At 45.3% G+C, this 26,544-nt stretch overlaps 1 protein-coding gene and 1 long non-coding RNA gene across 3 annotated transcripts in view; one reads left to right on the top strand and one right to left on the bottom strand.

Annotated features, from left to right (window-relative positions):
- The first annotated feature begins 32 nt into the window (after window positions 1-32).
- LOC147603929 (ABC transporter G family member 31-like) lies at window positions 33-26,544 on the top strand. The gene is made up of 15 exons (XM_086795880.1): window positions 33-356; window positions 476-636; window positions 754-857; window positions 995-1,151; window positions 1,266-1,346; window positions 1,433-1,587; window positions 1,677-2,009; window positions 16,905-17,195; window positions 24,650-24,733; window positions 24,844-24,977; window positions 25,093-25,320; window positions 25,450-25,621; window positions 25,797-25,884; window positions 25,980-26,146; window positions 26,254-26,544. The coding sequence occupies exons 1-15, from the start codon at window positions 154-156 to the stop codon at window positions 26,521-26,523; spliced, it is 2,628 nt and encodes an 875-aa protein (XP_086652006.1). The 5' UTR covers window positions 33-153; the 3' UTR covers window positions 26,524-26,544.
- Window positions 878-26,544, bottom strand: part of LOC147603928 (uncharacterized) — a 42,135-nt gene continuing 16,468 nt past the window's right edge. Inside the window, exons 2-4 of one of the 2 annotated variants that reach the window (XR_015265502.1) lie at window positions 16,898-17,146; window positions 16,614-16,743; window positions 878-1,482 (exon numbers count right to left, since the gene is read on the bottom strand). This is a non-coding gene — a long non-coding RNA (uncharacterized LOC147603928). The remainder of the gene's footprint in view (window positions 1,483-16,613; window positions 16,744-16,897; window positions 17,147-26,544) is intronic. The other variant, XR_015265501.1, reaches the window with a different exon arrangement.

Genomic DNA, 26,544 nt, shown 5'->3' with positions numbered 1-26,544 from the left:
TTCAAGTGACGAGCTTATCAAAATTTGTGTGCATGCCAGGTTGGATTTGTGGCATTCATCACTGGAACTCTCTTTCTCCGTACAAGGCTCAGTCCAACAGATGAAACCAATGCATTTCTTTACTTAAGCACTCTTTTCTTTGCTTTGGTGCACATGATGTTCAATGGTTTATCCGAGATGACAATTACAGTTTCAAGGCTCCCTGTTCTTTACAAACAGAGGGACAATCTTTTCTATCCTTCTTGGGCTTTCTCAATCCCAAGTTGGATATTGCGGGTTCCTTATTCTGTTGTGGAATCAATCATTTGGTCATGTATGGTCTACTATGTTGTTGGTTTAGCACCTGAAGCTGGAAGGTAAACTCTTGCAAAAACTGGTGAAGCTTCCCTCGTTATTGGATATTTGTATGTCGATATCAGCAGCATTTTGTTTTGTCACTAATTTACGCAAGCAATAATATGACCTTTTTTTGTAGGTTTTTCCGATACATGTTTTTGCTCTTTTTGATGCATCAGATGGCTATTGCCCTTTTTCGACTTATTGGTGCTCTTGGAAGGACAATGGTTGTAGCACATACATTTGGATCTTTTGCACTTCTTGTTGTGTTCTTGCTTGGCGGGTTTATTCTTTCGAAAGGTAAGGATATCTTTTGGTTTTTTAAAGACTTCTTGAGTAAAACTTGAGCTGACAACTAAACTTGACTCCAATCTCTTTACATCTAAATCCAATACGCTACTAACTTTTTGGAAACAGACAGCATACATCCATGGTGGGTCTGGGCATTTTGGATCTCCCCATTGTCATATGCACAGAATGCAATAGCAGTTAACGAGTTTCTTTCACCTCGATGGGACAAGGTTGTTCTCTTTCCAAATGTAATAAATTGAAATTTGACATTTTTATCATTAGTTATATGATTTGAAACAGCTAAACAAGACGAGATTCTTTGGCAGCATCGACTGATGTTCATGTTGTATTCTACTTTGTATTATAGTTGAGTTTCAATGGAAATAGACCTCTGTACTTGAATATTCTTGAATCACGAGGACTAAGGCAGGAAGGGTATTGGTATTGGATTGCTGCTGGTGTACTTGTTGGCTACACATTTCTGTTCAACTTTTTGGTGACATTGGCCCTTGGTTATCTTAATCGTAAGTTAAAAGTTCTACTCTCCATACTTAGCCTTACTCAAGTTCTACTGTAAGCATACCTTCCTAATTACAAAGCTTAAAAGGCTTCTGCTGATTTTGACTGAATTTTTGCAGCCTTGGGAAAGCCTCAGGCTGTAATCTCTGAGGAAGGACTAAATGGCAGTGGAGTTGAAAATGGAGCATTAGCTGACAAAGGTAATTAGCACCCAAATATGATACACAAGAAATGCTGAAAAATGTATTGCATCATATTTTTACTTTAGCAACTTCTGTTGTTGCAGCCAGCAACATGCAAGCTATAGAGGAGCAGTATACCATAGGTACTTCGGGCCTGCAACCAAAAAGCCAAGATGGTATAAGAAAAGGAATGACATTACCTTTTCAACCCCTTTCCCTGACATTCCATAATGTTTGCTATTATGTTGATATGCCTACAGTAAGTTAAATCCTGGCTTGCACAATTGTCTTACATCTTAAGTATTCAACGTATGAACTGCTTATTTTAACTTTTCTATTTACTGACAGAAGATGAGAAATGAAGGTGCAGAAAGTGACCGGTTGCAGCTTCTACGCAATGTTAGTGGTGCGTTTCGGCCAGGTGTTCTGACTGCTCTTGTAGGTGTCAGTGGTGCTGGAAAAACCACTTTGATGGATGTGCTTGCTGGAAGAAAGACAGGTGGATATATTGAGGGAGATATAAGAATTTCCGGATATCCCAAAAAGCAAGAAACTTTTGCTCGTGTGACAGGTTATGTAGAGCAAACAGATATTCATTCTCCACAGCTTACAGTCCATGAATCTCTAGTATACTCTTCATGGCTGCGGTTACCCAAAGAAACTGGCAATGGCGCCCGCCAGGTGCACATCTATATCTAAAATGCTACAAACATAATATTTGGGATTGAAAACGGGCTGAGTGATAGTGGAAATGGCATCCAAGAAGTATTAAAACTAGTCATATGAAGGGTAGAAATCACATCTTTTGAGGCTTTCTCAAAAGATGTGATATGAAGGGTAGAAATCACATCTTAAAACTAGTCATATGAAGGGTAGAAATCACATCTTTTGAGGCTTTCTCAACTTCTTCAATCAAGACATGGCTGCATCACGACATCGTGTGCGTAAAACGTTCATCGATTAAGGCTTTCTCGATAATGTTTACACTGAGCAATTTAAAGGTGCTCTTTCTTTATAATCTGATCAAAAAACCACTTGGAATGTATTCGAACCCAATGACATGCTCAAAAAATGAGCCTTCTACATATGCAGAGCTGACAAGCTGCTATTTATCTCCAAGACTAAGGCCTTGTGGCAGATTGCAATCCTCCATGGCATGTAACATGAGCAACCATAGGGCCTTCAAATGGAGCAGCATTCATGATGAAGAGAGGGCTCCTCCCTATGCCAAGTGTGCAAAAGTTCCCTGCAAGAACACACATTGTTACCAAAAAGACATGGGGGAACAACCAGACCGGTCGTCTATAATGCCACGTTCTCACCACCACTGTCAGTAAGAAACAGGCCATGACGCCAAGTCCGCAGGAAGCCCTTGCGGCATGTGATCAGAGCCACCTTGAAGCATTCCCCAATGTCCACATAGGGGGTGAATGATATCGAGCCATATGCTCTGGGTGTACTCCGGTGGGGGTGCCCTCGATGGTCTCACTACAGCGAGCTCGCCAAATATGCCACACAGCAATACTGTTGCAAATCTTCCACTCTGACAGGAGCTTCGAGTCCAGTGGACTGAAGAGGGAACCCAAACTGGAGCTGTCAAGATCCGATGATGAGAAACCTGCAGTGTCAATCCCCCGCCGTCCTCCTCATATGCCATGGCTGCCTCAGCCTCGGTGGCCCAGGCAAATGTGCCCAAAGTAACTGTGCGGGAGCCTGGTCCATAGTGAAGGTGTGGACAATCCTCTACCAACCTTATAATCCTTCAGGCAATCCCAAAGGCAATGGCGCTGGGAGTCCTGTAGATGGCTATACCTCAAATAGACTGTTGATCGACCTCCAATGGCTAACCAAGTACCGACCCCTAGGCTAACTACCACAGAAAGAGTGTAATCTTCCGCAGCTGAAAACTGTCCCACACCCTCTTCCAAAAATCTGAAAGAAACCAAGGGAGACCCTAAGACTGCCAAAGCCCCACTGTTGCTGGCAATCTCAAGCATTTGAATCCTATGGCCCAGTCGTGCTGTGTATGCAAAGTGTGTACGCAAAGAAGGGGGTGCTGGGAGCCTCCTCTCTTGCAAAGGGATAACACCATGGCCACTCTCCTAGGTCCACTAAAGGCACGTGAGCGGGTGGCCCTCCCATAACCATAACCGCCAAAAGACCTCTCTGTCACCCTGGCCAGTGGAGGGTCGATGTACAAACCATGCTCATGGAAACCAATCACCCACACTCTTTGCATAGTGCAACTAAGATCCTCAGAAGGGGTCTCTGCTTTGACAAGCCTACCACGAGGTCTGATAGAAGGCTTAACTCTCATCAGCACCATGCACTGCCAAAGGTATGTCATGTCTAGTGAACACTCCCAGCCACTACGGGGGAGGAGAGTCCAAGATCGGGTAAGCCACTCTGGGGGGGGGGTGGAAGACTCGATGTCAAGGCTAAGTCTATCCCTGTCTCGTATCCCAGTGAGGCTCCTCGCCTAGGCCTCTGAGGGAAGCTGTCTAAATAGTAACCAATCCACGAAAGACAATGTTTCGTGTCTAACTTCGGCATCCCATACCACCGAAGCCTGCCTTTAGGCCTTTGACATGCCAACCTACATACTCTCCATGTGCGTGGCATGAGCATGTCTACTCTCTTGGTCCAAGCCAAACCTTCAGTGGTGCATCCGCACAACTATGTCTCATAATAACCCAAGCTCTCACATATATAGTGATAAGTACACCATAAATAATAACCCAAGCTCTCACGTATATAGTGATAAGTACACCATAAATAGCTAACTTGCTATAATAGGCCATTAAGCTTGTTTTATCAATCCAGTAACCCTAGCTATACCTTCAGTGGTGCATCTCGATTCCGCACAACTATGTCTCATAATAACCCAAGCTCTCACTTATATAGTGATAAGTACACCATAAACAGCTAACTTGCTATAATAGGCCATTAAGCTTGGTTTATCAATCCAATAACCCTAGCCAAGTATCAACCTCTTAATTCCTAATCTGGGGACCCCCTAACCTAGATGGATTAGATCCCTAATTCGTAGATTAGTATCTCTCTCTCCTCTATCTTCTATATCAAGCATGTTCCAGGATGGTGTTTAGGACTGAAATAAGACTCCCAGAGCTTCTGCATGTGACAAGATCTTTTGACATGCTCCTCCAGAGCACGACTGTATCTAGATATCATCTAGAAACACAACCACGAATTTCCCTAAATAATCTCTAAAGAGATCATTCATCATCCACTGGAAAGTAGCAGGAGCTTTTGTGAGCCCAAAAGGTAACACAAGAAACTCGTAATGGCCATACCGCGTGCAAAATCTCGTCTTAAGACGTCCAATGCTCATAGGTTGGGACTCTAGAACTAAATCAATCTTATTATCAACCGATTGATTGGACGGAAATGCTCATAGGCTGAGACCAATCAATCTTATGATTAGCCGACCGACTGGACGAAAGACCATGAGGTAACTCAAGTGGAAAAACATCGACAAACTCTGCCTTAATGTTCTCTAAAGCCTCTCTCTCTCCCCTACATCAAAACTAACTGAATTAAACTCATCGATCCCAAAACTGTGTGCTCGACGGCATGTCGACACGATAATGGTGATCACTTCGCTGCGTCTCAACTCCCAACTTCTGCACAAGCTTGGCATTCATGAAGACACAAATCGAAAAACCATCCCTCACTCTGTAAGCCCAACGGGACGTGCAGTGATAGACTCAACCACGTATCCAAGAAAGAAAGATATAGAGAGAGAGAGGGGAAGAGAAAGAAAGAAAGAAAGCTGTATTAACGTCTACTAGAGGCCGGGAATAGAAAGAAAGTTGTATTAACGTCTACTAGAGGCCGAACTCAACCTAGATATAGAGGGGGGAATACGGATCTTGCACAATACACCACACTGAGCAGGCCCCGTCCCCTTTCAGGAATTTATTCAGGAACAATCTACGGGCACGCTGGCAAGGATCAAAATACAATCAATGAATACAAAACAAATAGATTTGCTGATGTAGGATATCCAAGTGGATGTCGATGCCGATGTCTAGGCACGAGATCCCTAATGCTGAGCACACCACGAGGATGATCCACAAGTATCTCTCACTGGGCTAGTACCACATCCAATACCCAATGAATCCAAGTCCAAGTCCCAGTCCAATGTCCAAGTCAAGTTTATATCCAAGTCCAAGTCCCAGATCCAAATCCAAGTCCAAGAAACACTCGCTCATCCCATGAGTAATCTCCACCACTCTTATAGCCTCGTTGACGAAGAAAACCATGAAAAAGCTCTTTCTCGCAAGAAAACTGATATAAAACTGTCAAAATACGCAACGGAGATGATGACCAAATCTGGGAACACAAGCAAACGCAGTGCAGAAAAACAGCACAAGAGAAGGAGAGAGATAGAGGCGTTTAACTCTGCTCTATATACACAAAAAGATCCCGGATACAATACAACACACAAATGACAAGGGGCTGTGGGGGTCCATTATATATGGACCCCAGGCAGCAGGCGGCCTGCTCCAGAGGCAACTGACAGGCACAACACTCCACGACCAGCCCTAAAGAATCGGCCAGCATCCAGGAGTCGGCCAGTACTGTACAGAAGTCGGGTAGAGAAAAGGTGCACCTGCCAGCTCACGACTGCCCCCCAAGCCACAGATAAATGGGAAAAATGGGAGAAAAATATGGGAAGTGAGGAAAAATGAGAACACCTACAAAGGGTGGGCACACCCACAACAGAGGCCCTGGTGTCTGGTAAAGACAGGAGATGACTTCTAACACCCCCTATCAGCTCCTGGCTGTGAAACCAACCACAGGGAGCTTGGGTGCCGCCTGAGCAAATCCTGAGATAGCGACTTCGTGAAGAGGTCCACCGTACTACCTCCGTCGAACAGAACTCTAGCAAGATGTCATCAGCAACGATCTGTTCACGAACAAAGTGTCTCTGGATGACCATGGGTTCCTCCAGTGGAAGCCCAATCCTGCCATGCAACCTCTGCAACCTCACCACCTCACAAGCATAACAAGCAGCCCGGTACTCTGCCTCGTCGATAACAAGGCAAAAGATGACTGCCTCTTATTGCTCCATAAAACTGCTCCTAGGCTTGAAGTAGATCTCCTCGTGTCTCGATCTCCTCCCCAAACTGAGTCACTCCAACCGTGGAGTCAGACTCCATCCATCAATCCCCCTCTTGTGTAAAAGAGACCAAGATCCGTCGCATGCTGCAGAAACCACAAGATACGCAATCCTGCCTCCCAAAGAGTCATCTGCAACCTTGAGCTCAACCGCCTCATCAGGAAGCTCACGTCCAATCTGGTGTCATCAATGAACCATTCTACTTCTGAGTCAAAAAGGCATCACATTGCTCACAAGGATCAACACCTGTTACGATAGAAAGCCAAGTCCTAGAAACCTGCTGAAGACCACGTAAGGCCTTCTGAAACCTGTAAAACACCCCCTCTGAATCCGGAACCACAGAGCCTCGAGAGTGCGCAACATCCACCTCCTGTTGCAAGTAATCAACTGCCACCTGCCTCGCTTTCCAAGAGGTCCCTGTGGAAAGAACATCCTCATCTACAGGAGTTTCTTTGTCCCGAATGCTACGAGACATCAGAGCATAAGTTACCTGTTCAGTTTCCTCTGACTGACGAACACAAGAACCACCAACATCAGTACTCGAAAGTTCCTGCCAACTGCTGCCATCAAGCTATCCTCCGTCTGGTCCCGGAAAGCCTGTACCTGCAACGTATCCACACTTAAGTGGCCATTACCAGACTGCCACTCATCACAAACCTGAGGACCTGGGAGAGAGTGCTGAAAGCTTGTAAACTCCATTCTCCACTCCGCCTTCCCAGACTACCTGGCCTGTTGCCTTGTCCCGAAGAGCAACAAAATGCTCATCAAACTCCACCCGTACGCCAATCTTGCAAACTTGATGCACTGACAACAGATGAAAACCAAGTGACGGAACATATAACACTTGGGAGGAAAACTTCCCCCCTCTACCATCAGAAACTATCTCCAACCTGCCCTTGCTATGAACTGGGATAGTGGATGTATCCCCAGTACGAATGTGACCAAAATACCTGCAGAGATCCTATAAATCTGAACGGGAAGGAGTCATGTGCCTGGAAGCACCACTGTCTAGAATCCACTCCCGAGTATCCGTTGCGGAGAGTCCTCCAACCTCCTCCCTGCCTGAAGAAAATGAAACATTGGTGTCCATCACCTCCAAGTGCACAAAAGCCGGAGTCTTCATGATTGTTGCTGAGGAATCTTCACCCTTCTCGGTCTTCCGCTTAGGACATTGCCTCCAATAGTGGCCTTTCTCGCCACAATCATTACAGGTCCTCTCTGCCTTTAGTTTCTCGCGGTCAGCGTCAGACTTCTTCTCAAAAGACTTCTCCGATGAAGCCTTCCCTTTGCCCGAGTTACGGCCTTTCGACCGTTGGCCAGTTAAGGCCTCCGAACCTCCGCCCTATGGAGGGTTTGTGGAGGGTTCGTGAATCGTTCCTCCTGGTCCAAGACCATGGGCACAAGCTCCTCCCACGTGATGGTGCTGAGCCTGCCACTGGTAATCAAAGACGAGTAAAATGCTAAGTACTGAGAGGGCAAATGCGACAGCAACGTTATGGCCATGTCCTCTGACGATATCTCCTTCCCAGCCTGGAGAACTTCTTGCTGAAGAGCCTGCAGCTTGTTAAATATTCTCCCGCATCGTCGACGACTTTGCAGGGCTCATAACCTACATCTATACTTCCAAGGAAATCCTCTTCATGGGCGATACCTTCTTGTAAAGAGAAGCCAAATGCTGCCATATACCTTTGGCCAGCGTCATATGCTTTACATGATTGATTACCTACGGTGTGCAGTTGAGGAAGATAAATGAACGGACCCTGGCGTTGACACGACCCCACAACTGTGCCTGTGCCTCCCGGTCCTTATGAACCGACGGTAACTCCGCTTCCTCTTGCCTCCAGCCGTGGAACCCCAACAACGATGAAATCAACAAGGTCGTAAGACTCCAGAACAGACTCCATCATAACCTTCCATATACCGTAGTTGTTCCCGTCCAACTTACGGTCCACCGGGAACGTGGGGATTGTAGGGATCTTCACATGCCTCTCTCAGCCATCTCTAACAAATCTGCCATTGCGGGGATGTACTCTCAAAAAGGGTGGGTGGGTGGGAACAAAGAAGAAATTCCTCTTCCCGAACAGTCCACCAATCAGCAACACAACAGTCCCCCTCTTGCTCACACAAATCCCAAGAACTATCAAGAGCCTAGGGCTCTGATACCATGTCAGAATACGCAACGGAGATGATGACCAAATCTGGGAAAACACAAGAGCAAACGCAGTGCAGAAAAAAAGCACAAGAGAAGGAGAGAGATAGAGGTGTGTAACTTTGCTCTATATACACAAAAAGATCCCGAATACAATACAACACACAAATGACAAGGGGCTGTGGGGGTCCATTATATATGGACCCCAGGCAACAGTCGGCCTGCTCCAGAGACACCCGACAGGCACAACACTCCACGACCAGCCCTAAAGACCAGTCGGCCAGCATTCAGGAGTCGGTCAGTACTGTACAGAAGTCGGGTACAGTCAGCCAGAGAAAAGATGCACCTGCCAGCTCACGACTGCCTCCCAAACCACAGATAAATGGGAAAAATGGAAGAAAAATACTGGGAGTGAGGAAAAATGAGAAAACACCTACAAAGGGCGAGCACACCCACAACAGAGACCCTGGTGTCTGGTAAAGACAGGAGATGACTTCTAACAAAAACTTGTTTTAATGGTTTTCAGGCGATAAAAACCTCCAAAAAATAGTTTTTAGGGTTTTTGGAGCAATTTTCAGTCCGTATAGTTCCGTACGACTGTTCGGATCCATATAGTTGTATAGACAAATGATGGCGTGGCACTGCAGCCGATGAAGGGCTCTGAAATCAGCGAGCAACGATGAAAAATTCCAGGATTTGGTTCGTGATAAGTAGATGACGATGGAGAAGATGATCTCCATGCTTCAATGAACATGGCAATACGATGAAGAGGCTCTTCTTCAACTTGATGCTCAAGAGTGGCTCATGATTCTTTTATACTTGGGGAAGCCCTGCTTTTTTGCCAAAAAGTGATGCTTTTGCCTTATACATTGCTTTTGGTCTTTTTAATAGTAAAATATTACTTAACTTTAGTCAAAAGTTTTTGTTTTGCTTTTCTAGCTATAGGGCCTTGCTTTTTGACCCTGGAGCCGCTTTTTCAGCTTTTTGGTCCGGCTTAATCTCCTCTTCCCAATGGTGCCCTTGGCTCGTAGTCAACCTTGTTTGACTTTTTGTTTTTTTTTTCTTTTTGACCAAGAATGGTGCTTTTTCTTGTGCCAACTTCATGAAGCCCGTTTCCATGCTTTCATCAATCTGTCCATGTGTTCCATCATGTGAAAAGAAGCTAGGAGGGCCAAATAGTTACATTCTCTTGGCTATTTCTCTCCGCGATCCTTTCTTGTTTTGGTTAATATTTTGTTTTTCTAGACCACATCTGTGGAATATTTCACCTTGGACTTGAAACAAGGAAAAAAGAAATTTCCATTCTTACGCTAGATGAATCCCTTACTCTGGTCGTATGTTGTGTTGCGTGTGGACACAGAGAAGTATGCTTTATTGTGCGCGGTGCCGGAGCTCATCATTTTCAAGGCTCATGCGCCACCAACACACTCCATTCCATTCGGCTTCAAGCTTTTTTTTTTGCTGTAAACAAAGAACACCCTTGTGGTGGCATTGATTTGGTATACTCACCCTACCTTGGTGATGGGTGTATTGCACGACGAAAAAGAATGTGTGCAGTCTTTTCCCAAGACTGACCCATACATCCATATTAGGTCCGTAGGACTAAAAACGTTCATATTAAAGCTACAACCCTTGCAAGAACTTTGATCGGCAACAATAGTAAATAAGGAACTTTGATAGGCAACAACAGTAAATACATAAGTAATCTTACCTTTAGCCTCGGTCGCATGGGATCTCTTTGACTTTAACTTTCCCTTCAATTGTTGGCAGCTAGTCCTCATGTGCCCTTGTTGACCACAAGTGAAGTACCGACCCTCTTTAATGTACTGAAGGGTCGGCTCCGCTTTCCTTGATTTCTTCAAACTATGGTGTCTTTGGAAGAGTCTGTGAAGTCTTCCCATGCTTAAACTTTTGTTTATGTTGGGATCCTCTGTAACTATTTGGTCCTCCTAGCTCTATTTCACATGATGAAATCCATGCCCGGACACCAAACAGGTGGAAGAAGACATGGGGACAGGGTCCATAAGGATTGATTAAGAAAAGCACCATTCTTGGTCAAAAAGCAGGGAAAAAGCAAAAAGTCAAAAAGGGTTGACTGTGAGCCTAGGGCACCATTGGAAAGAGGAGACTAAGCTAGACCAAAAAGCTAAAAGGCGCTTTCTCAAAAAGCAGCTCTAAGGCCAAAAAGCAAGGCCTTAAAGCCAGAAAAGCAAAGCACCAAAAGTTGAGTAATATTTTATTAATAAAAGTAAAAAGAGAAAAGCAAAGCTTAAAAAGGCAAAAGCATGAAAGCTTTTTGGCAAAAAGCAAGGTCTCTTACAAGTATAAAAAGGATTGGACTTCTCTTGTAGTACCATGAACAAGATCATTGAAGATTGAAGGAGATCGTGGAGTATGTGTGGACATCATTATGATCATGAAGAGCTTTTTCTTCGCCATCAACACCTTCTTCAACATGCTTTTTAGATGTACGGTCAGCCCTAGACTTGTATGGGCATATGCATGGGCAATACGGATGCATGTACGGAGCTGAACGGACCTGTACGCATGAAAATTTTGAAAACCCTAAAACTGCTCCAAAAACCCTAAAAACTGCTTTTTGGATGTTTTTATCGCCCAAAAACCATTAAAACTGGTTTTCTATCAATTTTCTTGCGAGAAAGAGCTTTTCCATGGTTTTCTTCATGGACAAGGCTATAGGAGTTGTGGATATTACTCATGGGATGAGCGAGTGTTTCTTGGACTTGGACATATAGCTTGGACATGGAGAACTTGGGCATAGAGCTTGGACATGGAACATGAAAAGCTTGGACATAACCATGGAACTTGGAAATATAGGTTGGGCATGAAGCTTGGGCTTGGGTCCCAGGCTTGGACCCCAACCCCGACTTGGACTTGGACTTGGACTTGGATTTGGATTTGGAATTGGATTCATTGGACTTCGATTCATTGGACTTAGATTTAGAATCTTGGCATATCGGATGGCATCATCCAACGTTTTACTTCAATTATTCCTGATCTGGAGCTGATATCCATTATTAGTACCCAGGTACATAGCAAAGTCGAAATCCACATGACTTGTATTGTCACAACCCTGTGTTTTTTCTCTGGACAGTATGCAGGTGTGCACGGGAACATGGTGGACAGTGTGAATGGCATCAGTTTGGAGTTAAAAAAGAAACCCATGTGTGGACAACCCCAAGTGTGAAGGGAACAAAGAGAATTTAATTTAAAAGGTTTTATAACCTTTGGTGGCCCAAAAGCTAATTTGGGAGGCTACTCCACTTTTGGGAGACACGTCTCTCTCATGCTTTTTGGGAGGCGCCTGCTGCATCTTCAGGGTATGCTTTTTCGAGAGGAGATTGGAGGGCTTGTTGGGCTGCAGCATAGGGAGGTGTGCTTTTCTCTTTGACGGTTGGTCAGCAGGGCGCACAGGACTGAAGCGCTCTCTCTCTCTCTCTCTCTCTCCCCCTCTCCCTTGGAGGGCGGCGGACAGACTGCAGGCAACACATAGCTTAGCAGGGAGCACAGGCGGGCAGACTGCAGGCAGCGTACAGTTCAGCAGGCTCACCCACGGGCTTCTCTCTCCCTCTCTTGCTACTACAAGTCAGATAGCAGCATACACAGGGCCCTTGTCACGTGCATCCCGGACTTGGATGCCACGTCGACATATCTGTACAGAAGGTGCTGGACCTGGGATGGTAAACTGGTCCCATGTGAGCCAGTTCGGGACGAGTCAGCCAGGGATCCATCCTTGTCGTCCGAGGTCAGGTGTGCATTGTCTTGCATAGGAGTCCAAGGTCAGGTGTGCACTGTCCTGCACATGAAACAGTGCCAGTCCGCGCTGTGAGTTTCCCTTTGGAATGATGTCAGTGATTCTGTGTATCTGGTATGGTACCGGATGCCAGATCATTGTGCAGATAGTTAGGGTTTACTTTTAGGAAAAGGGGCCAGCCCATAGGGCTACCCCAAGTCATTGTGTGGGCATGGGGATAGTGTGAAAACAACCCCATGAGGGCCAGGAAGGCCTTGGCTGAACGCACCAGCCATGGAAGGGCTGTAGGACAGCCCTAGGGGCATGCCAAGGGCAGCTGACAGCACATCTAGTGTTTGATCGCTGTAGGGCAAGTGTGGGGCAGCCCACACAGGCTGCCCAGCCCTCAAAACAGAGGGAATTCAGTGCCCGTCCCTAGAGAATCAGGTGCATGATGCCCAGCCAGCCATGGAGAAAAGCGTAGCTTTTCATCTGAATTATTCAGCATTTAATGCTGATTTACAGTCGTGAGACAAAAACTATATTGGCCGACTGGATATAATGCTGGCCGACTGCTTTTATGGAGTAGTATAAATAGGTGAGCCATAAACCATTTGTGTTATCTCATAATTCACCAACAGCTCAAGCAACCAAAGGGCCAGGACAGCCAAGGGATTGCTAACGCAAAGGGGTGGACTGCAAGTCAAGGGCAGAGATTTCTCAGCCAAGAAAGGTCAAGTTTTTCTATATTTTCTTTTAGATTTACATCATTCTAATAAAGCAAAAACACCATTCGTGGTGGGGGCCCTGCAGAGGGTATTTGGGACCCAATACTGTGTCCTCTTCTCTCTCCCTCTCTCTCTCTATTTTCTGCACATTTTCATTCAGTTTTGTGCGTTAATTGCGTCGCGAAAAGTGTGCTGATTTTTGAGCATTGAAGTTACCGATTCTCTCCCGAAGCTTCTCCATGTTACAGCCCTTTCTTTTGTGCAACAGACCGGCGGGCTGAACTGCCATGTCTCTCTCTCTCTCTTGCTAGGAGGCGGGGCTGGATTGAGCATGTTCTCTCTCTCTCTTTGAGGACTGGCAGGGCTGGACAGTAGGAAGCGTCGGGTTGGACAGCAGCCTTGCCCATGCGTTTTACTTTCTCTCTCTCTTTTGGGAGGAGGGGTTTGGAAGCTTGGAGAGTGGATTCCAGGGACTTTTTATGGGCTGTTTTTGTTTGGCAGCAAATTCAGCTATGTGCTTGGGTTTTCGATTGCAAGTACAGGTCAACAGAATGTGTTCCTTGGCATAGGAGTGATGCAAGCTCGCATGGTTGCATGCTCATGGAGCAGATTGTTTTCTTCTTGCTGGAAAGGAACAAAGGGACCTACAGTTATGGGCATCTCTATGTTTCCAGATGTTTCATGAGGGAACGTTGTTGGCACTGTTGTTGAATGGTGCTGTGAATGGTTTTGTATGGAAACTGGACAAAGGTTTCAAAGGGAAACATGCCTAAGGGTTTCACGTGGAAACAGGTCGTAGGTTTCTCGAGGAAACATGTTTATGGTTCTCCAGGAGATAGGTCACATGCAGGCAACGGTCACAGGAGGGGACACATGTTTGGTACAGTCTTGCTACTAATTAGATAGGGGACAGGGAATCCATGACAGAGATGGATAGTATCCTTGGAAGGTAGAGAGGGTTGGTACAAGTGTGTCGACTGTATGGTATGCTGTGTTGTGATGCGAGTTCTATTTTGGGAGATAGTTTGGGAGTCTGTGTTGTGATGCAGAAGCACTTGATGTATCATGGTGTGATGCTGTTCATAGGGTGAGAGGCTATGGATGGTTGTGGCAGCCCTGATCATGGGAGAAAGCTTCTGTATGCAGACTCAATGTGTGAGAGTCTTTTGATGTGAACAATGGCTGGACTTGTTTGGGGATATGTCGAGTTGATATGAAGCCATGATGCAGGGACTTTGCAGGCTTCAGGAATTCTACTGTGACGGCTGATTTTCCAGCCTTACTGTAATCAAAGCTCTCTCAATTAAAGAAATACCGCAAGGGGCACCACTACGTTTTGGGCCCAATCGGTGTCCGTGTACTGTTTGCAAGAGCACTCTAGCTCCCCCTATTTATTTTCCTTTTCTTGGTCCTCAAAGGTGTTGAAGTGTTTTGTGTGCGAGTGTTTGTTTCGTACCGCCCTTTGGTTTCATCTGAAGACCGAGGCCGGTTCACATGTACCAGTTGATCTATGCATCGGATGCATGGTAAAAGATCTTTCCTTACATCTCTTGATAGGTATGTTGATGTGCCACCAAGAGGATGAATAGAAGTAATCTTTCCTGGCTCTCCGATGAGGCCAACCTGCAAAAGATCCCTGAGCTGTCTGCGTGCCGGGCAGCTACCCACAATCTTGCAAAACAAGGTGGAGGCCTCTAGGGAGGTGATTGTCGATGCGAGGAGCTGGAGGTCCGCTTTGGAAAAAGATGGGTAAGGGACGGCAGCCTTGGTTGGGGATGACGGAGCGGCGGCCACGAAGTCCTCTTGAAGGGGTGAAGGCCAAAGAAGGCCAACTCTCACCAAAAGAACTGCTACCGGATGCTGAAAACTGCCAAGGAGGGGGCGGATGCGGAAGGGCAGAGGCACGGAAGGACTAAGGCAAAAAAGGGGGGCTGGAAAAATGGGGCAGGCGGCGGAAGGGAGACGGGCAGGTGGAAAGATGTGGCAAGAAGAGACACGAAAAAGGGCAGGGGGACGAAGGAAGGCTCAAGGGAAAAGGGCGGATGGGGAACAGAAAGGCGGGATGCAGGAAGGAAGCAGGCGAGGGCCAAGCAGCAGGTGGAATGGATGGAGGGCAAGGAGAAGGCCGGCGGCTAAGGCGCAAAGGAGGGCTGGATGGCAGGGCTTAGGAGGAGGCGGACATGGGCTGGAAGGTGAGCAATGGTTTGGGGGGGAACAGATACACAGAGGGCGCAGGAGGGAGGGGGAATGGGAAGGTTGAGGGGAGCAACAGTCAAGCACCAGGGGATCTCCAGCTCTTACAAATTGTCGATCCCTGAGCTATGGTTTGGTGGGGTGGGGGCAGATATACGGAGGGTGCAGGAGGGTGGGATGGGGGCAACAGTCAAACGCCAGTGCAGCTCCAGCTCTTACGAATTTTCTATCCCTGTTAATATACCTTTTGGCACCTTCTGTATTTATTATTTTATTAAACAACTCACATCTCTTTTTATGGTAGGTGGGGACGTGGGCTAGCACCTCATACACACATCCTGGAGTACCACAAAGGGGTAGCACCCTTCCAAATATTTGCCATTTTTAGGCAGTGGGCAGGCTAGGCTGTCAGGACTTGCCACACATGCACGAGCCACTTGAATGGTTGGAAAGAGACACCCTGCATTGAGATGAAGACCATGTTTTGAGAATGCATTGCTCCAATTCCTCGGATCCAGAGCAACATAGCTTGTTGTTACCAATCGATCGTCCTAGACAAGGTTTACAACCAGACGACAAGTCGTCAGTAACTTGATGTGTGGATTTGGCAACCCTCATGCCCACCTGCATGAAATGCACAAGCAGCACATGAAGCCCCGCTAAGGGAGAATATGAGGGAGAATATGATATCCCTAGGATTTGAACCCAAGACCACCTTTTTGGGAGTTCTAAGCTCAAACCACAAGGCTAAAGCCCAGGGGACTCAATATTATTTTTTATTTTTTATTTTTTATTTTGGGGGGGAGGGAGGTGAACGGCACCAAAGACACTAGCAGGACCTAAAGAGTTGCTACCGACGGTTTGTTAGACCTAAGCAAAAGTCTTGAGTAAATTTGCTGGAGTAAACAACAAACCAGGCAGGACTCCTTGAGTTTTGTTGAAGGACCCCTCAAAAACTCAAAGTTTAAGCTAGCCTGGTTCAATCGCAAGTTGCCTTTTTTACATCCAACCCATTGTGTGAGAAAAGTTCAAAAGTGGTATTCATCAACACGCCCATCAAAGGGGGTGCTTGCCTTGAGAGGAGTGCTATGTTCCACCAAGAGACAATTCTGTAGAAAATAATTACAAGAATAGATGAAGGCCTAGGTTTAATTTCTCACTAGCAGTATGGCCTGATTTCTTGACTAAAGTGAAGACATCAAAGATAAAGAGCCGAATGACAACTTCCTCACAGCTTTTAAACAAAAGCATCAATGCTGTTAAAGTGTAAGCGCAGGCACATATGAATACAAGAATCAAAAAACATACTTGACACATAAGAATAGTGTACCTAACCATCTCGTCACTGTGCATACAGGGGCACACACATGTGCACATGTGCCTATGTTTGCATGGAGCATATATCTGCACATGCGCGCATGCATAGATAGATAAATTTTCTCCTCCTGCAAGTGACCAAAAACATTAGAAAGAGGGGGGAATAATGTATCACTAAGCAAAGACGACGTTACCATGAATTAAAAGCAAAGTCTTCTTTGCAAATGAATATCATAGGCTTGAAGAACGATGACTACATGCATAAAATGGTTGTGCTCTCACACTGCAGGTTTTTGTTGAAGAGGTCATGAAGTTGGTTGAGTTGGATTCTCTGAGATATGCATTAGTTGGACTTCCAGGAACCAGCGGGCTTTCAACTGAACAGCGAAAGCGCCTGACCATTGCTGTGGAACTTGTTGCAAATCCATCCATAATTTTTATGGATGAGCCAACTTCAGGTTTGGATGCTCGAGCAGCAGCTATAGTCATGCGCACTGTTCGAAATACAGTTGATACAGGAAGAACTGTTGTCTGCACCATTCACCAACCAAGTATTGACATTTTTGAGTCTTTTGATGAGGTATGTGCAGTTTCTGCAAGCTCTTTTCTAAATACATGTTCTAAAGTTTTTTTGGCATGTGAATTTATTCTGTCTCAGACTCTCATGTATCATATGATACCTACCTTAGTTTTATCATAAGTGCACTCCTGTGTGCTTACAATGCCTTATGTGGAGTGCTCATATTGTTGAGCCTGTCAAACTGCACAGTTCTAGTAAAACCTATAGAGCATTTGCTAATTAAATATTTTAATCTAGTGACCTTTCCGAAACAATCCAAACAAAGGCTCAAGCAGATACAGCAGCGCTGTGTGCTCTTTCTAACAAAAACCAGCAAGAAATTTGTAGGTTGTCCATTGCTAGCACATGTAATGCTCGAATGCTGACGGAAGAATTGATTCAGTAAGAAATGTAACTGGTTATGTTGCTCATATAGCTAGAGAGCTAGCGAGCTGCATGAGCCCCCTATGCGCACCCATCAACCCACCCCACACCCCACTAGTGCCACCTGGTTAGGCAGCGACGGCTCTAAAGTGGCATCACTAGCTCCGGGCCGTGGCGCTACTCTGAACCGACAGTAAAGGTGGCACTCGGCTCTGCAACGGGTGCTCTATGTGGCTGGTGACGAGCTGCTGAAGCTGAACTGCTGGTGTGCAGCTTTGATACCAAATGTTGAGTTGTAGGACTTGGAAGTGCTTGCTGCAGGTAGCTACCACACACACACACAGGTTATTATTGTCATAACCTCACTATTGGGTCAAGACTCCAGCCACACATCTGGCAGAGCATGGATCAGCATGCCAAAGGCCTCTATGGGACAAACTAGCATGGATCTATGGGAGTCAAACTGTAGCCCTTGGCTTGGAGATGGTTCGAAGCATATAACCTACGGTTGCGATCTCAAGGGTTTTGTACTAATCACTTGTGTTTTGTGTTTGGAATCCGTGGGGTTGTAACAACTTACATGTCTCCTAAGCTGCTCACTATAGAGAAGAACGTGCCCTGATCCTGGCCCTGAAACATTGGAAACATTTCCTATAGGGGGGCGGCTTTGAGGTTCACATTGATCATCAAGCATTGCGCTGGCATCGTCTCTCCTTGCCCTGATCCATGCCCTGAAAGATTGGAAACATTTCCTATACGCGGCTTTGAGGTTCACACTAATCATTAAGAATTGCGCTGGCTTCACACGATGCCAAGTGCACAATGGAAGTGACTGGCATAGCACCACTGGAGCCAAATCTTCCATTAATTCGGTGGCATGATCGAGTACCTCCCAGGCAAGGCCAATACAGAGGACAATGCATTGAGCAAGAAAGGAATTGTTTCCTACATCTAATCCACACGGATGGATCTCGCCAATACAAGCCCCGACAAGATGAAGCACAAGTACGCGGATTTTGAGGAATCCCGTACTCAGTGGGAACAGTCATTGGATGCCACATGACCATGCCATTTCTTGATATGGTATTGTTGGCTTTTCTACAAAAGTTGACTTTGTGTCTTGAGGCCATTTCGGGAAACTCTTCTCCATGACGCCCATGATGATCACTCTGGTGGTCAGAGGCGCATGAACTCAATATTGAGAAGATAGAGAGACACTTCTATTGGCCCAAAATGAGGCGGGACGTGTAAGCAAGTTTGTTACGACCATTGCAGATTCTCGAAAAACCTTTCCAAGATATATCTATGGTTTTTTGATGAATTTGTCTCTAGTCCGGACTCCGGGTAAGCATAACACGCAGTGTTTGATGATTATTGATCGTTTTAGCAAATTTGTTATGCTTAGTTCTTGTAGCGCTAATATTACAACCGAAGATGTTGCAAAATTGTTCATCCGGCATTGGTACCCACCAATTGGTGGCATACCTAGGACCATTGTATCAAATCATGATGCCCAGTTCACCAATAATTTTTGGAGGGCATTGTTTGATAATTTTGGCACTAAATTGATTTTTTCCAATGAGTCCACCCACAAACAGAGATCTACAATCAATTGGCGTTCAACGTGTTGAAGTGTTAGCCTTTGGTTCAAGCAATTCTTAATGACTCTTTTTCTTCAACTATTGACAAGACTCCATTGACCCTTGTATTGGTTATCACTAGATACGTATATCTGAGGAGGATGTCTTTAAGACAGGCTTTCGTACGCAATAAGGCCATTACGAGTTTCTCATATTACCTTTTGGGCTCATGAATGCTCCATCTACTTTTCAGCAAAGATGATGAACTCTATGCTAAACTCTCTAAGTGTGAGTCCTTCTAGGAGCTTACGTATCTAGGTCATCCGATTTCTCAGGATGGTATGAGCATTGATCTTGAGTGGATCCAAAAGGTGTTGGATTGACCAGTTCCTTGAACAGTGAGGCAACTTCAGGCACTGTTGGGATTCCTTGTCTTTCTTAAAAACAACTTGGTGAAGGAGTATTCGAATCTGACTGTTCCCCTTCACGAACCTTCTTGGAGGACGGGGACATAAGTCCAATAGTCCTATTACTTGGAATGAGAGGCTTGAGAAGTCTTTCCACCAGACTCTCAAGCTTAAGGTGAAGGAAGCACCTATTTTAGCCTCTTATCGGATCTTGGTCAACCATTTCTAGTTGAGACTGACGCCAGTGATTATGCAATAGGGGTTGCTTTATTCGAAGGAGACTGACCTGTGGCACTTAAAAGCAAGAAGCTTGATGATAGCCTAGTCAGGTGGCATACTCAGAAGAAAGAGTTGTATGCAGTAATACACGCATTGAAAATTTGGAGACATGATTTATATGGATGCAAATTTGTTGTCTTGACTGACCATGAGTCGATCAAGTACATTTGTGATAGACCCGAGTTGAGAGAGAGGAACGCATGGTGGATAGAGCTTACGCAAGAAATTAATATGGAGATTCACTAATAGAAGGGCAGTCTAAACTGGGTTGCAGATGCTTTGAGTCGGATTGGAGAGGTGAATCTTTTGAGTTTCATTGAGATTAGTGTTGACTTGTACGACTCCATGAAAGGACTGTGTTAGACCAATGGGAATTTCAGTCAATATGCAATAGGTTCACGCAGGGAGCTCCCTTATTTTAGACCAAGACTCAGGGACCTGTTCGGGTAGCTGGTAGTCAGTACTTGATCCAGAACAGAGTCTATGTACCGGATTATGCTGAGATTAGGAGAAAGATTCTTTATGAATATCATGACTCTCCTACAGCAGGTCATCCGGGTGTACATCGAACTTATTATGATTTAGTAAAACAGATGTTTTATTGGCCTAAGATGAAGGTAGAAGTCCAAGACTATGTGGTGAAATGTCATCAATGTCAGGTAAGTAAGGCTGAGCGTCTTAGAGTTAGAGGGTTGTTGCATCCTCTAGAGATTGCTTTTGGGAAGTGGAAAAGTATTACCATGGATTTTATTGTCGGATTGCCATGTATCAACAAAGTATTTCCATGGGTGGTGATCAACAGACTAACAAAGATGGCAAGGTTTGTACCTACAAGGTCAACCTTTAGAGCAACTGATTTGGCTCAAAAGTTTGTTGAGCGGTTGTTCATATTGTATAGATTGCCTTGTGACATAGTGAGTGATAGGAACTCCAAGTTTTCTGGACACTTTTGGCAGCTACTTTTCCAAAGATTGGAGATTACGCTGAGTAAGAGTCCCTCTGATCATCCTCTGTCCAATGGGCAAACGGAGAGGGTGAATCAGGTTCTAGAGGATATGCTTCGCGCATACGTCTCCAAGCGACTCCAATGGTCGAGTTTGTCTTCAATAGTTCTAAACATTCGGCTACTGGTTATAGTCCATTTATACTCATGTACAGTTACCAACCTAGATCTCTAGTAACTATATCACCAAAAGGATTGGTGAGGTGGCTTATAAATTAGAATTGCCTCTTAACATAAAAGTTCATCCACTTTTTCATGTAAGTAGACTCAAGGAGAAACTTGGAGCTGAGGATAATGTAGTTACACCTTAAGAATTGGTAGAGGTTAAGGACTCATCCTTTGTTCCACATGAGCCAGAGCTTATATTGGATTTCAAGGAGAGGTTTCAAGGAGAGGAAGCTTAGGAATAAGTTGATCCTTGAGTATAAGATCAAGTGGAAAGATAGGGCGGAGGAGGCCTCGACTTGGGAGACAGTTGCTGTTTCCTAGAGAGAGAACGTCTTAGGAGGGGAAGTATGTTATGTACCTAACACTAATCCTCGAGATTAGGGCCAAATCTGGTCAGGGTTGGAAAAAGCCCTCGGATTAGGGAAAGGCCACACGCAAGTTACAAGTGGCTAGGGTTCATTGTTAGTGACAATCCATGGTTACTGGCTATTTATAGTTGGATTACTATTTATAGCAGTAGTAGTCACTCTATAAGTGACTTATGGGTTATTGTAATTCATTTAGTCAGAGTACTTGGCTGATGGTCTGTGCTTGGACTGGACTCCTCCATGGACATGGCGGTTCAAAGGCGGTCTTGCTGAAGGTCCCTTAGGATAGGCTCTAGTGGTATGGGATGCCACGGCTGACTGGCTTGGCCTGTGGGGAGTGGAACCCTAGCCCCTGGCTCAAGGGAGATTCCTTATGGAATCTACGGTTGAGAGGTGAGTTTGCATGCAGTGTGCACCCTTCTATATGTTCTAACCTTGTGGGTTCAGCTTGTGTATCAAGTGGTCCTATGGGGGCTTTATAGCTTGCATGGCACTTCCACCATGTTCCGCGACATCGATTCACCCCCCCCCCCTCCCCCCTGCCAACCATCCGAACAATGCTTGGAAGGCTCCCTTCTCCAAGACACGGGTTTCTATTATGATACTCGATTTGGTGGGAGGCCTCCCATTGATTACCATGGAGGTTTGTCCCCACGACATCCTCATCTGCTCACGACAGCTCTTTGATGGCACTACCCCCACCTCCCTCCAGAGAGTCCAGATTGGGGGCCGACAGGCGGAAATGGCACATGGGCATTGCATCTTGACACTGCCGGCTTTGGGAGAACAAACCCCAGGTACATATCAAGTGGGACTACAACAAGTGGAGTTGGCAAGACCTCACCGCCTCTGCAGACGAACCCCCCTCCTGCGCGCAAACCAAACCCCCCCCCCCAAAAAAAAAATAAATAAATAAATAAAATAAATCACCTTCTTCGAGGTACTTGGCCCAATTGCACCAGCGGATCCTTTTGCAGCAGATGGGCAGTACCCCTACCACCTCCCCTCACTAGCAAGCTCAGGGGATACCAACCACCTTCCTCAAAGAATTCTGGCAGCGCCTCTGCCACAGCTTCTGCCCCTGCAAGGTTTCCCATTTCTTATGGTTGCTTGCTCACCGTAGCCTTGCGGTGGGCACATGGCTCACAATCTCAGGACGGCCAGTAGTGTGTCGTAGATGCATCCGCCCTGATGACTCAGGATGACATTTGGGACTGCCCGATGGCCCAACAGGTCTGGCATCGCATAGCTTGCTCACCGTAGCCTTGCGGGCACATGGCTCACTATCTCAGGACGGCCAGTAGTGTGTCGTAGATGCATCCGCCCTGATGACTCAGTATGACATTTGGGATTGCCCGATGGCCCAACAGGTCTGGCATCGCATTCTTCGCCTTTTTACCTCCGACCTGGCCACTGTCCGCACAGTTACCTGGGCCATTTACCTGGAAGGCAGAGGCCAGCCCAGCGCTATTCTATGAGGACCACCGAGGAGGCTTAGCCCTTGTGCTCTTGCACCGCCGCATTTCAGTGGTGTCAGCAGCCACAACCCCCGTGCCACAATGGACCCCCGAGACTGGCAGATGCCAGCGCTGGGAGCTCATTTGTAGCTTGGCGGCCTGGCACATTTGGCAAACAAACTGCATTGAGACCATGGGGGAGGCGAGGCCCCCTACCCCCCGAGACCAGTCGCACACTATCTGCCTTGATCTAATTCACACCCTATGGGGACCATAGTAGCAATAGAACGGGAACGGGAACGGGACGAAAGCCCCATCAGGGGAACGGGAACGGGCCACAAGGGGAACGAGAACGAGGGGGAACGAGAGAGAAAGAGAGAGGGAAAAGTAAGTAGCCTTGCTGCCTTGCCTTGGAAAGTAGGAGTCGAAGTCTAAAGAGACTCGAGAGAGGAGCCCACTCGTGACTCAGAGCTATCAAGTACGCACGCCGCACAGGCCTAGGAAGTATGCGGGCAGGCGACAATAGGGTACGTCTTTCAAGGATATCCACAGGCGGCTCGCAACAACAGGTACACTTTTTCTCTTTTTTTTTTTTTCTTGGCCAAACATAAAAAACGTTCCCCAAAGGGGGAACGGCAGCCAAACGTTCCATGAAACCGTTCCCCCACGTTCCCCTGGCCGTTCCCATGCCAAATCGTTCCCCCATGCACGTTCCACCCGGTTTAGGCATCTCAGCCTTGGGAGAACGCGTTCCAAGACTCTTGGCAGAGATGTTAATTTGTCCATACAAATGGCATTTTATATGTTTCCACTTACTGCTTCCCTTGTAGAAATGGACCTTAAAATAAACCTTTATATACACACACATTCTGTCACCCATTGCTCATTAGCAGGACCTAGTACTCCCACTTTGTAACAAGTAGCGACCAAGCAATGCTCAAATGACTTATCAGGGTATAATGTATCTTTATGACCCTTGCTGATCACAGATTTTAAAAAAAAACACATCAGATTGACACAACCAATGCATCATTAAGAGGCCTTCAATGGTAGCTTTAATTTTCCGGGGGCACAAAAATACAGATAAGCACCTCTTCTAACGGTTTTAATGTCAAATCACCAGATGTGACTACTATGTTTTTAAGAATTTGAAAAATGCATATATGTAAAAAAAGCTTGTAGTCTTGTTTTGGATGAAAAAATGCATATATTTACAATACTAGTTGGGACACCAGTTGTGACATGCATCATCCACAGCATCGATATATGTGCCATACTGCTTGGTAACTATAAGAAAGTAGATGAGTTTGGCCATTTGTGAGCCCTATTTGATAAAAGAACATATGCCAAATACACATGTAACTTAGGTGCACATTTATGATGGGAAACCTCAATGCTAGGCAAAGGCCTTTGTCCCTTTATCAACCCAAGCTGAATGATAAACTGGGGAGAAGGTAGAAGGCAGGTTTCATGGCATGTTTAAAAGTTTCATCCCCTCTCTCAGCCTTTTGCCACCTATGAACACAATTCAGCAGCCTTCTAGAGTCCAAAACCAGCATAAAAACTCAACAAAGCACAGACTATCTTAAAGGCTTTCATGTTTAAGAGGTACTTGTGTGTTTGGAGTCAGAAGTTTGAAATGAGTACTACAAAATTTTATTGTTTTCCCCTACAGTATAAATAAGAACTTAAATCATAGGTTCAGTAAAAGATATTTACTGGTAACTTGACACAAGCCTGCACGCACACTAACCTAATCAATTAAGCAGCTAGAAGATCAAAAGCTAACTAGATAAGATTGATGTGAAACTCATGAGGTGCATGTGCAGCTCATACTTATGAAGCGCGGTGGCCAAATTATCTATGGTGGACCTCTTGGAAAAAATTCAAGCTTGATGATAGACTATTTCCAGGTTTTCTATTTTGTTCAAAACATCAAGATAGTCACCCTATTCACCGTACTGACTTAATTGATTAACTTTGTTAAAGTGTTCTGTAACCTTAAATCTCAACATGATTGCAGGCTATTCATGGGGTGTCTCCTATAAAAGATGGTCAAAATCCAGCCACGTGGATGTTTGAAATAAGTACACCTTATGCTGAGGAAGACATTGGGAGGGACTTTGCAGACATTTACATAAACTCTGATCTTTACAAGTAGGATATAAGCGAATTCTTTATTCAAGTTCGTGAACATTCCATCCATGCAGTCACTGCTGCAATACTCAATCAAACAAACAGTTAATAAAATATTCCATATAATTACTTGCAGAAACAATGAAGCTTTGATAGAGCAGTTAAGTATCCCAGATATTGGTCAAAAAGATTTAGAGTTCTCGACTATGTATGCTGAAACCCCTTGGACCCAGCTCATAGCATGCCTCTGGAAGCAGCATTTAACATATTGGCGAAGCCCACATTACAATGTTGTTCGTTTTTTCTTCACTACAGTCTGTGCCTTGCTTTTTGGCACAATATTCTGGGACTTGGGCTCAAAGAGGTTTGTCTCATTTCACTTCTGAGATCTTCAATGTGCATTTCGCTCCAATCAGAGTAATTACACAATAAGTCATGTTTACATATTGTTTATCAAGTTGTGAGTGACTCATCCCTTACAAGATTATGGCAGACAAACACAGCAAGACCTATCCAATGTAATGGGGGCTCTTTACGCCTCAGTCCTGTTTCTTGGTGTCAACAATGCATCCTCTGTGCAACCCATTGTTGCTGTTGAACGTTCAGTTTACTACAGAGAACGTGCAGCGGAAATGTACGCTGCTCTTCCATATGCTATTGCTCAGGTACAACTGTTAGCTACCAAACAGCTGAGGCCATGTTTGGAAATCAGCAAGACTTCAATTGTGGTCCGTCATGTAGCAGGCATCAGATAAATTCAATCCTTATGCTAAAACCTTTTTATAGCGATTGCGGTCAGATAGATTCAGTTTAAATTCTACCATTGTTGTGATTTTCCAGGGCTTGATAGAGATTCCTTACATCCTCCTGCAAACAGTATTGTACGGCGTCATCACTTACTCCATGATTAACTTTGAATGGACTGCAGGTAAATACCCAATCCTCAATTGCATAATGATTATAAAGCTACCAATTTCTGTCTCCAAACTGCCAACATGGACTCACTAAGGGACAATCTTGCAGGAAAATTTTTCTACTACATGCTGTTCATGTTTCTAACATTTACATACTTCACCTTCTACGGAATGATGGCTGTTGGCTTATCACCATCACAGCAGATAGCAGCAGTTGTTTCATCAGCATTCTTTTCCATATGGAACCTTTTTTCAGGATTTCTCATTCCACAACCTGTAAGAACTTAGTGATAGAAGCTTTTGCTAAAAATAAGGGCTATCCTTTTATTGCAAGCATTACAGTGTTTGAGTCAAGACTTCACATTGTCACTTGTCAATTGCAGAGAATGCCTGGATGGTGGGCTTGGTTCTACTATATCTGCCCTGTAGCCTGGACTCTTCATGGTCTTGTTGCTTCCCAATTGGGTGATGTAACAACAAAGTTGACAACTTCCTCGGGGCAAAAAATGAGTGTGCGAGATTTTATTCATGAGAGCTTTGGCTTCAGTCATGAACTACTGGGAGTATGTGTAATAGTGCTTGTGGGTTTCGTATTGCTCTTCTGGCTCATTTTTGCGTTTGCTATCAAGCTTCTTAACCATCAACGAAGATAAAACAACTGCACATGTATCTTA

The sequence above is a fragment of the Cibotium barometz genome, chromosome 63 (assembly GCF_041138505.1).
Source record: "Cibotium barometz isolate CiBa-2024 chromosome 63, ASM4113850v1, whole genome shotgun sequence".
Classification (NCBI taxonomy): domain Eukaryota; kingdom Viridiplantae; phylum Streptophyta; class Polypodiopsida; order Cyatheales; family Cibotiaceae; genus Cibotium; species Cibotium barometz.
This window is presented reverse-complemented; position numbering and strand designations above follow the sequence as displayed.